Here is a 12,510-nt window from a genome sequence, read left to right on the forward strand (position 1 = left end):
TGTAACTTTTTTACTGTCCTTCTCCAATTTTCACATCTTTCTGTTATATCCCTATAGTTCTCTCTATATTTTCTGTTTTTCTTACTTTCAATTTGAGACTGTACTTATAATATGATTATCAGATCATTATGTATTTATTTATATATAATATTTATACATTTATGGGTTATATTTAAATGAATTTAATCGATAAAATCGTTGTTAAGTATTAAATTAATTTTAAGTGATATTAACTATTATATTATGCATAAAAAATATTTGTAATAATAAAGAAAATACATTTAAAATGTTTTACTTGTTGTGTTAGTTATTTATAAGATCTTACTATAATTGTTAGCTGCTTTACAATTTAGAAAGTACAATAGGTAATGTAAATTAAAATTAATTGAATACTTAACAACGTTTTGTTCGATTAAATTCATTTAATTATTAAAATAGTTAAATTAGAATAAAGACAAAAAAAAATAACAAAAAAAATCGGTGGCGGGAATCGAACCTTGAGCGTCCGTTTGGTAAGTTGATTCAAAGGCTTATTAAAATCAAAATTCAAAATTCAAAGGCTTATTTCTTCGAAATTACTGGTCATTTTGAAATAATACTTAGGGTTCGCATACCTTTATCGGATACTACTACTACACGGAGTTTCGTCAAAATAAAATATCTAGGTTAGGTATAATAAATTCATAATTAATAGACCGTTACGGTATCTGTATATATTCGGATCAAAACACTATACTATGAAATAAGAACGAGTATGTAAATTGATTAACACAAGTAATTGATTTTTGAAATATATTCAGAGCCAAAAAGTCTTCTTTCTTTATTTATGTACTTGTTAGATGCGACAGCGACTTTGTTTTATACTATACTATACTATACTATGTAATGATTGATATACCTAAAATAAATAAAATATCTGAGGTTTGGACAAAAACTCAAAGGGTAATTTATTTTGAAAAAGTATTTTGAAAATACCTATTTTGCTTTTAGTGTTATAGTACTTTAACTGATATGTTTTAAGTAACAATGTTTAATTATAATTAATACTACTGCACCAACACTCCGATCGTGCAAAAAAATTTGCTGTTTCATTATTTTTTAGTTCAATTAGTGGTCTACCTAAGTCCTGGGCTAAGGGGGAGAGTCATGACGCCCCCATGACTCCCATGACCTCCATGACGCTCCCCCTGGATCCGCCGTTGCGTCTTCTCTTTATTCGCTCAGTAACGTTGTTACAAAAGAAAAGATTCCCGTCCAAAAAAATAATAAGTATTGAGGTTTGATCTGGAGTCACGTTACTCCAGACTGATTTCTATGAATATTTAGATTAGATAGACTATTATTCTTGAAATACTAGCTAGACATTATTAAGTTACTGTAGCCATAATGTAGTAGCCCAAACGTGCCAATGAGGAAGCCCTTGGCAAATGCTGCACCCTGATTGGCCCGTTTGAATTGGATCAAGAACTGCTCGTATGCCAAAAAGGTGGATTTGTATAAAATCGTGTATAAATCGCGTAATTATTATTATTACTCGTCGTGACAGTTGTGGCTCAAAACGGATCAACATTTATATATGGTCATCTGGCATTAGATCAACAAAAGGCCTCCGGATCAACAAGTGAAAAAGGATCAACAAAAAACTACCTATACGGCACGTCTGAGCCACAAAGTGCCCAAGGGGATATTTATATATATATATATATATATATATCAGGAACTAAGTAACTAGCATTAAGCATCGAATCGATATTCAAAATATTATATCTTAAAAATATGACCTAAGATCAATAACACTACACGATGTCTATATTAAAAAACGTTTAAACTTTATATGTTCAAAATGTTTATAGTTTCCAATGAAAGCTGTGTAAAGCGTGTACGGAACTAAATTGAATTGTATAAATTCTGAACGATATATTACAAGTGATAAGAATAAAAAGGTAAATAATAATTAATAAAAACTACTAAAATTAAACTCGAGGGCGAATTTAAAACCGGCCACTCACCAAAGAGGCCAGCTGGTAATGCAAATATGCATCCTAATAAAAAAGAAATAGAAAGATATATTTTATAATATATTAGTTGAAACAGTATCGTCGCATTAGTTAAATGTGTAATCATCAAGGTGTTTCATAAAACTAAATAATCACATTTAATTTATTGCATATTATAACATTTTTTAATCATCACAGAAGACAAAAAAAGTTCAATTATTTATAACTCTTAAAAATATTATAATAATATGATGAATCATACATGAAATAATATTCAATATCATCAGGATAAGCCTGGAAAGCATGTAACCTATTTATGAAGATCCAAAAAGTATAATATGAGAAATTTGATTATTTAGTTTCATGTACATGCATTAAATGTGTAGTCTGTTACAATAAAACATTATTTAAAAAACATAATAAAATTATTATCACTATTATAACATGTTAAGTAATATTTGTACTGGTTTAAAATACAAAAATACAATAATATAGTCATATTGACTATAACTACTTCTCACACATCTACCAAACCTTGATTTATCACCACATCCATATCTTTCAAACCAAACACATTGTTAATTTGTTCACCATCACCATTATAACTACCCAAGAGCACACTTCATCAATGCATTACTTAAAAAAAAAAAAAAATGTCTAATCACACACTACATAAAAATCCATCCGAAAAGAAACTTAAAGTTATTAAAATGATTAAAAAACTATTTTAATGTACGAGTATATATTACGTAACAAATTAATCGAACTAAAGCTGAATTATCACTATATATATTAAAAAAAACTAAGAATATATATACTAGCTTTTGATTTCACAATGTGAAGAACAAACAATAACAATCTATAATAATTTCAATCGAAAAATTAGATTGTTCTCATTGACGTCAATTTATATGCAGATTAATCATTACAATAACATTTGAATGGGCTACAATGACATTATATGCTTACATTTAAGGTAATCGAAAACACAACAAAATATTATCTTTTATGATTATGACTTCAACAAGTATAGAATAGTAAGTACGATTGACGTAGGTATTAACTAAATTAAAAAAATCTAGTTTCAGAGTTAGAAGACCATATATGTCAATTTCATTCATTCCTCGTGTCATTACTTTAATATAATTTAATATTAAATTTCTTGACTGGTGTGTAAAAATGCAAAAGATTGTAACAAGTATAAAGTAGTAAGTACGATTGGCGTAGATATTAATTCAATTACAAAATCTAGTTTCAGAGATTTCATTCATTCCTTGTGTCATGATTATTTTAATACTATGTTTTTTGAGTGGTGTGTAAATAAGGGTATGCAGACAACAGTGCTTAGATTTAAGTTTATTTGAATAAAGGTTTTTTTATTCTATTCAAATGTGTGTACTCACCCTGGTGACAGCTTGCAGGAAGGCCTGCTGTCCGAGCTGCAGCCGCTGTCGACTGACGGCGGCTTCCATACGTCGCTTGTCGAGCTCTATTCGCCGTCGCTTCTCTTCCAGTTTAAGTCGGATGTTGTTCAGTTGCGCCGCCATCGCCTGGCCACCACCCGCCGTCATTTCTTCGGACACTTCTGCACCGTCTAGGAAATATTACATTTTGTTATTTTTTTTTGACTTGCACATTTGCATACACATATTTGAACTCTTTTATAATACGATAAACAACACGGGTAATAATTTTGTATTTTAATTTACTTTGGGTATCAATATTTATTATTTCACCCCGCACCCCGACAAAATTTCGAATCTGACTTAATTTGTAAGCTTTAGTTATGAAATAGTGGAAAGTGTATTACAATATAAAAAGTTAGTTACAGACCATCAGAAATAGATACAAAAGATGTTAAAAAAGATAGCAAAATCCCTTCAAAAATTGAGCTTACAATATTTTTCATTATAAAAAGCATGACATTTATCATTCAAGTCAGTGTAATAATCATACTCGACATTTTCTTATAATTAATTGTTTTATCCAATATCTTGGTAAGTTACCTATGTTTCAGTTATTTGTGTGCCTTTCACCCGTACGTCCACAAGCTATAATATAAGTATATATTACTGTATAATACGCAAAATAACTTACATTCTCAGCAATAAAAATGGATCAAGTTATTCATAAATGAATGAATTTATGTTAGAGACATGTAATTTGTCCACGTCGTTTGCATGCAACACTTGACATGTCCTCCGTTTCTCGAATTAGTTTATTTGTTAAGTGTGTTTCTGCCACTGCGATTGTCACTCAGAAATATATGTGAATCATACGGTTTTTATTTCAATGTCAGGGGAATGACCTCATTGTTATTGACCTTTACATTTACATGAAGTCGTGTTAGTATACCATTAATTCACAATATTACATACATATCATATACTTACATACAGTTGATAGTATAAACTAGCCTATACTTAAAAAATATATGTATATAATTTTCACTAACTAGGATGATGTTCTTGTTGCATGAATTGTTGTTGCCACGTAGTCGTGTTTGCTGGTGGTGTGGCGAACGTCGTGCTTTTCCGCCTTTCATTCGGTTCACACTCCTGACTGAACTGAGACTGAAGACCTGTTGATTAATCAATAACCATTAAAATATCAGTCATATAAAACGCATTCAGGTTAGTAACCAAGCATGCATATTATAAATTCTAATAGTAATAAAAATTGCAGTGTTATGTCGCGTTTTGAACTGAGGTAATGGGAATATGTGGTCCAGTGAGCGCTACAACAGACTACATGTAATTACGTGTGTTATTTACTATTAATAATAACATAGTTTTAATAATTATACGTCACGTATTTACAGCAGTTGTGCAGCGCTAAGCTTGTGCATTCCAAGCGCGAACATAGAAAGCGTTCAAACAACATTCAAGAATACGTCTTTAAAATGAATAAAACCGAAGTAGTTAAAGGACCTAGCTTGTTTTGACAACCGTTTTATATGGCTACCATATATTATCACATTTTACACTTCAACTTCTTTGATGGTAACTCTACTAGCGCTGGGCCAAATAGTAGCCATGTACCTCACAAATATAGCTAAATCATTGCTATATTGCAAACAGAACCGTTTTATAAGATACGTATTAAAAATGTACGTCAAACGGAACACAGTCAAACCAAGTTCTCTAACCACGACCACCACAATCACAAACCTTTCTGATCACCGTTACTCCTAATCTTAGTCAAGTCCGCGAAACTCGTCTTTGTGGCGTCACCGTCCGTCGAATCCCGCTCGTTGAGGAAGAACCCATCCCCGCCGCCTTTGTAATTGAACCCGAAGTTCTGGTTGAGCGTGATGGTGTCGCTGCTGAGTTGCCTCCTGATGGGATAGTACGGCTGTTCATCCGCATTCGACTGCGAATTCTGCCGCTCAACCTTCGGTTTCTCTTCTTGGCCATTTTGGTAGTCGCCGTGGAACAACTGGATGGAGCCTCGGATGTCCTGTCTCGAGCTTCGCAACGGTGGATTGTAGTCGAGAGGGCCTAGAAGATAATCGAATAGTGTTACACGGCCGTCGGCCGATACGGAGCGCGGCACAAAACCCTTCATCGAAGCATCACGCACGTAATACGAGTGGGGCTCATTACTTTAATATAATTATTATGAGTGGGCGCGCGTCCGTCGCGCCCAGTGTCTCTCACGCGATGACCGTGAGTGTAACGATTTCGCGTACACTCATTATGACCATCTGTGTTAGTTAGTGAAATGTTAAATGTAATAATTTGACGTAATACTGTCGAGTTTCAATAAAAAAATATATTTCCTCATAAATTATGCAAATAGTTATATAATGAAATCTAGAAATTAGGCATATCACATAAAACTCGTTAGACTACTTTAATAAATAATATTAATTTAGTCGAAAAACTATACTACTGCAGATTATGTGTCTTAATTTATACAACTTAGTAGTCATTGATTGTGAAATTATATGTAAAATATTTGTAAATAGTCAGTGGGAATTTAGTATGTCATTTTTAACATAATAACATTGCATAAAATTAATATATAATTAGAAAATAATGTATTTGTGTTAACTGTTTATTTATTATGGTATAGATTTGTTTTATTAACAATATAATTTTTAAATGACCATAAATATAATTATCAACATTGTTTACCAAATATATCTGGTAAAAATATAGTATATCAAGCAATCAAATATATTATTTCGTCACCTTCATATATTATAGTAAGAATTTCTTAATTCACTCGTGTGTGTATCTCTCCTCGATGAAATAAACATAAAAAAAATATCTAAGTATATCTATTAATTATCCCCATAACACAAGTTGTGCTTATTTGGGAAGCTGTGTGAATTGTCCAGGGCTATTATTATTACTATTCCACACGGACGAAGTAGAGGATACCGGCTAGTATATTAATAAAACGTGTCACCGACCGGCCGGAGCGGAGATCTTCCTCGCAGGCGCGTGGTGTCCGTGCTGCGAGAGCGAGGCGAGCGTGGCGAGTTCCTTCTCCGGGTTGCGTCCGGCGAAGTGCAGCCGGTCCTGCGAGCCGCCGAAGTTCTCGACCGTGAGCTGGCTGTCGTCCGACACGGACGAGCGCCGCGACCGCCGCCCGGCGAACGTGCCGTCCGACGCGCCGCCCGTACTGGGCCGCCCGGCTGCCGGTTCTTCCCGCCACCCGGACGTGCCTGCATATATATTTTTTTTTTATTGGATTGTTTGGGCTATTGTCAGATGTGTAGCACCTGTAGCACTGCGACCTACATAGATCTATTGTGCTCGCCCTTTTCAGAGTTCGCTACCTAGACCCGTCAGGGACAAGAATTGAAGGATATTCTTAGGAGCGATCGTTTTTATCTCCTCGGGAAAGAGTGTAAACTTTCCAAAGGAGATATTTCGTTTATGCATGAGTGGGCTACAACCACATAGGATGTGAAGCGGCGTTTCCTCTTCAGTTTGGCAGAATCTGCAGATACTTGTCGTGCATAGGCCTAGTTTAGCCATATGCTTGTTTAATTTGCAGTGTCCTGTGAGGGCCCTAGTCATCATGCATATGTTGTTTTTACTCAATAGCAGTAATCTATTGGAGTATTTGGTCGAGAAGTGCCTGCATACGTCACACATTATTATTACTATAATGTAGTAAAACTGAACTGAGAAAATGGTTAAAAACGGTTGAAAGTGCCGTCGGAAACGCCAGCCGTACGGCTCAGTACGGGTGGCGTGTCGGACGGCACGATCGTCGTCGGGACACGTAACACATTACTATCTTTACCGTAATATAACAAAAATATTCTGTTGAAATAGTTTAGAAAACGTTACCACAAATTTCGATTGTTTCACTATCTCTGGACAAATACAATATTATTTATTTCAGGCTATTAATGACATATATTATAAATACCACATAAACTAACATACATAAATAATGAAAAAATAACATTAATATAAATTGTCTCTGTAGTCAACTGACGACTGACGACACGGAGGAAGGCAATCTGCCATCTTACCCCCCTTCGGCTACTGAGCACATTGCAAAGGCCGTGGTATCTCTGAAACGTTCCCGTTCTTGAGAACTTAAACAGTATACGTCCGTACTCTATAATTTCACTGCTACTTTTCAAACAGAAAAACAGATTTAGATACGTCAGAGATACCCATGTAAACGACTTCGTAGCGTATCCCTTTGGGAGAGAGTTTAGATTAGTGTGTAACGAACCGTTAACCACGCAAATGACTATATACCGTATCCCTTTGAGCGAGAGTCGAGATTAGTGTGCAACGTACCGTCATCCCGGCGCGCGAGCGAGGCCAGAGTGGTGACTGGTCGGCCGCGATGCACTACGAAGTCGTCCCGCGCGGAGGCCGGGCTGCAGCTGCGCCGCTCGGGCGTCGAGCACGCCGACCGCCCGCTGCGGCCGCGCCCTCCGGCCGCACCCATCGCGGACGGCGAACGTGGCACTGGGAACACACTCTGTTGTTACATACATACACACGACGGGAGATTCCTGCTACTTAGAACATTCCGAAAGAATGAGTTATGAAACTAACGAATAATAATTTGAAGTTAAAAAATATAATAATTAAATGTCGACAATATTAAGTTAGGACCAATTTCGTAAAGAAACAGATAATAAATACAGATATAGAATTTGTTTTGAATTAAAAAATAAAATCGAATTGAAATACTCGTCCAAAATAGATCACAGAGAAATACAATGACATTTATTATAAAAACCTATTTTACAAAAATACTTTAATATATGAATATTTGTTATATATATTCATAAAAATCTGTAAATATTCCATATGACAATAGTTAAAAATTTCAATGTAATTAATGAAGCATATTTTGAAACAAATTTCTAAACCATAAATACCAAATAGCCTTCAGAAATATTATACATAACTCATCAAATAATTAAAAACTTACCTTAACAAACTAAAACCATTTTGAGATTATTGCACACTAACAAATTAATGTTAAAAAATATATACGAATACTGGCGAAGTGGCAAAAGTAAAATACAAAAACATCAACACTACATTACTACGGTGCGTAACACTACAATATGGGAGTCCTGAGGACATAATGCCAATGACTCCATTAATGTTAAATTAAAAAATAAAAAGTTAGCCACAGCTCCAAGCCTTCACACTGCATGCAGAAGAAAAAAATATATAATAAAATCACTTGTTAGAAAAGCTTTTGTTTCAGAAGTGTTAATTATACCAGAAGCACACTACAATGTTAAGAAAAGCAATACTAATATTATACATAGTAAAAACAGTTGTATCAAGTACCTAAATTATTAAAAATCACGCTAAATTAATAAAATATAAAGGCTAAAGACTTAAAGAAAAAAATATACACAATTTCTGTATTAAAAAAATTTAACACAAGGTTTAGCAGCAAAATAAATCACACGATAATAACATAAAAAGATACATCAATATCATATGTAATCATGTATAAAGGTTAAAAAAAAAAACAAAACCCAAGTATAGCAGCGCACCCACGAACCAATCACTCCGTACGATGGGGGCGTAACCAACTGGTTTGCGGTCGAAGAAACATTATTTCGTTTTGTTTTAGATTTTGTCGAGAATATCGCATTATATGCTATAGGATTACGTAGGTTTTTTTTACAAGATATTTGTAGCTTTATTCCCATATTAAAAAAATGTACAAACGTGTCATAATTGTTCTGACCTATTTCGAGCTACATTCTTAATTGGAAAGAATGTGATAAAATACTTTATTAGCTAAAATACATTTGGTTCTTTTATGAATAACGAGTTCTAAGTTATATCACATTGGTATTGGTATTCAATTTTCAATTGAAAGTAGAAATAAAATTGTCATAAAATAAATTTTTAAATAGACTTAAGTTTGATATATTTTATTTTTATATTGTTACACACGGAAATGATATTCTGAGTATTAAACATACTTCAACGCCATATTTTATACTAGTTTATTAAGTATATTAACATTATACATATTTAATTTGTTTACTAATAAATAAACACCCGGCAAAGTTTACACCAAAACTGTAAAAAATACATGAAAAAGAAACATAAAAAGAAGTCGATACACCCACTGTGCTGACACTGACAGTGATCTTTAAAACTTGCAAGTGCAACGGTCATAAATAGGGTGCGTATCGACTTTCCAATTTCAAGAAATTCACAAGCATAAGTTAGCGTCAGTGTATTCGGAAGTATAGAATCTATTAGTTTTCTATAAAACTCACAATGATATCCAGTTATAGATATGTAAGGCTATTCATGAAACTAAGGAAGTTTCGCTTAAGAACCGTTTTAAATATAATTTTAAAACTTCTCATACATACTGCACTATTTCTTATTAACTCATAAACTCGATTTCTTAAACGGATATAACATGTACTGTACATTGTGCACATATAAAAATTATATGATCATAAGAGACAACTACACAGTCTACAGGCTGACTTTTACTACTGATGTTATAGTCCAGATCAAATCGAAGTGATAATTTCTGTGTAACATTTTAACTAGCTTCTATCGTATACTGGAATACAAACTCAAATGATATTAAATACAATCCTATCGCATTTTAGAGCCTTTAAGTTCTTTATCGTTAATTAATGTAACCAAATTTCATTTTATTATTCGTTCTTATTCACGCTGACTTATACTTGCGGTATACATTTGAAAAGCGAACACCGAGCCAACGACGTACAACACGAACACACAAACAGTGAGACGAGCACCAGATGATGCGGTACCTGCGAAGGGCGGCAGCGCGGGCCCGGGCTGGTCCCCGCGCAGGTCCGGTATGGGCACGGGCGGCGGCGGCGGCAGGCAGCGCTTGTGCCGCACGCCGTGCGCGTTGCTGGCGCCGCACGCTGCGGACACAACCACCGCCCACGTGCTAGCCCGCAGTCACGTGCCGCGCCCCGCCCCCGCACACACCCGGGGACCGGGCGCGGACGAGACTGCATCGCTTTACAACACGTAGACACAACCAGCGCCCACGTGCTAGCCGTAGTCACGTGCCGTACCACCCCTTTCCGCACACCGAGAGCGGACGAGATTGCGTCGCTTTATAACACGCACTAAACCATCGCTCCACGTTGGGAGCGTGCTGAATTGCGGACGCGCACAACAAAGCGAGACAGGGTGACAACATTATTCCAAAGCTATTTGTTTACTTATACCTCAAATATAACTTACCTCTATATATGTTACGTCGATTTCTTCGTTTTAAATTAAAATACACACAGAATTAGTAGTAAAGGATATGCCGACCAGAAACGCAGTATGAATGAATCGGACCGCTCCAATATTCTTCGTAGTACTAAAGTAACTAGTTACATACGAAAAAACTGTTGTTGTTCTCATTTGTTTTAACCCAGTTACATATCGATATTTTTCATTACAAAGCTGTTCATACCAGGTTTTTAAATCAATAAATCCTTTACAACCAATCCATCAAGTACCTATATAAATATAATAACACTACGATTTTATATAAATTATACAATATTTAAATATTCTTTAAAATAACATTTATACATTAGTCCACAATGCCCGATTCTACCTACATATGTTTCCAGTTTATAAGCAATACTATAATACCGTCGCTTAATTATATGTTTAATCATTAGTATGCACAGAATCTTTGATATTATGACCACATACTCCCATTAGAGGTACATTGTAGCATGCATTACAAGAACTAGAATTCGGACGTGTTATGTACGTGTTAGAATTTACAATCGCACTCACCACTTGCTGGATATTTGACAGATTTGACCGGATGCACCTCGAGCATGTTGAAGAGATCAGCAAGCATTGCTACCAAATTTTGTCGCATTGATCTGAAATGCACATATATAAAAAATAATTATTTCGTTTTTTTATGTGTGAATTGACACATACTTCTTAACTCATACACATTAAACGTATTTATATGTAGTCTCTCATATCACATAATTTATTATTATTATAAAATATGACTAAAATGTTATCTCAGTTTAAGAAATATATGATATCAGAACACATAAAATATGATAAGTTTCAAATCATTCTATTCTTTGAAGTCGCATGAATAAAGAAAAACACATATCAATGAACAAAGATGACATATTTTGATATAGCTATAAACATGTAATTCATTCATAGTTAATGTCTTTTTCACAACTGTTCTTAATTCGTCTTTGCCCCAGTTGCAAACAAACTGCGTCATCTGATAAAGAATAACAAAGACACTGAAGGTAATTGATACCATTTGTTTAGTAATCGAAGAGGAATATTATTGTTCTCCATTTAAGAGTGTAAAAAAATTATATTCATAATTCCTTGAAAAACACTAATAACATAATAAAAGTTCTGTATTTTTGTAACGAAAAAACTCGAAAACTACCAAAATATAAAAAAAAAATCACTACTATAATGCTCCATTGTTACTGAGTAACGTAGGCTATATTTGTTATTATAAAAAAATATGGATACCTATAAAAAAAACTGTACCCGTATCTGCCGGGACGAGCCGCTAGTCTTTACATATTATAAAACAAAGTGCCGCCGCTGTCTGTTCGTTTATATCTTTCAAATTACGCAACGGATTTTAATGCAGTTTTCAGCAAAAGATAAAGTGATTCAAGAAGAAAGTTTATATGTATAATACATGCGTGTTATAGTATAGAACAAGCCGAGAAAATCTGTTTTGTAATACATTCGTGCAATGCCGGAATGGGTCGCTAGCTTATTTATAAAATTTAGGATTAAAGTAATAAGTGCAATGCTCACTTTCTACCTACTTTTCTTAGGTATTTTATATAAATATTATAAGTATCTAAATTGTATTTTACACTCATCAATGGAAAGTGATAATCATTATCCATATACATAAAAGGTCGGGTAAAAACTAGGTCCATCTCGCGATTAAATTCAATTCATATAATAATAGTTGAGACTAGACTTGCCTACTACATAAACAGCAATAGACAATATTAGGTTACGGGTTTATGACTTGA

General features: G+C 34.2%; 1 protein-coding gene across 9 annotated transcripts in view; it reads right to left on the reverse strand.

Annotated features, from left to right (window-relative positions):
* The window catches only part of LOC131851673 (patronin), an 80,182-nt gene that overhangs the window by 25,659 nt on the left and 42,013 nt on the right, over positions 1–12,510 (reverse strand). For 8 of the 9 annotated variants that reach the window (XM_059202197.1, XM_059202198.1, XM_059202196.1 and 5 more), the window contains exons 6-8: positions 11,261–11,352; positions 4,453–4,578; positions 3,401–3,591 (exon numbers count right to left, since the gene is read on the reverse strand). In XM_059202197.1, coding sequence (XP_059058180.1) covers positions 3,401–3,591; positions 4,453–4,578; positions 11,261–11,352 — 409 coding nt within the window. Of the gene's footprint in view, positions 1–3,400; positions 3,592–4,452; positions 4,579–5,167; positions 5,498–6,417; positions 6,673–7,771; positions 7,946–10,257; positions 10,378–11,260; positions 11,353–12,510 lie in introns of all 9 variants that reach the window. The other variant, XM_059202203.1, reaches the window with a different exon arrangement.

This window comes from Achroia grisella, unplaced genomic scaffold, assembly GCF_030625045.1.
Source record: "Achroia grisella isolate CSIRO2021 unplaced genomic scaffold, CSIRO_AGI_Agris_v1 utg794, whole genome shotgun sequence".
Lineage (NCBI taxonomy): Eukaryota > Metazoa > Arthropoda > Insecta > Lepidoptera > Pyralidae > Achroia > Achroia grisella.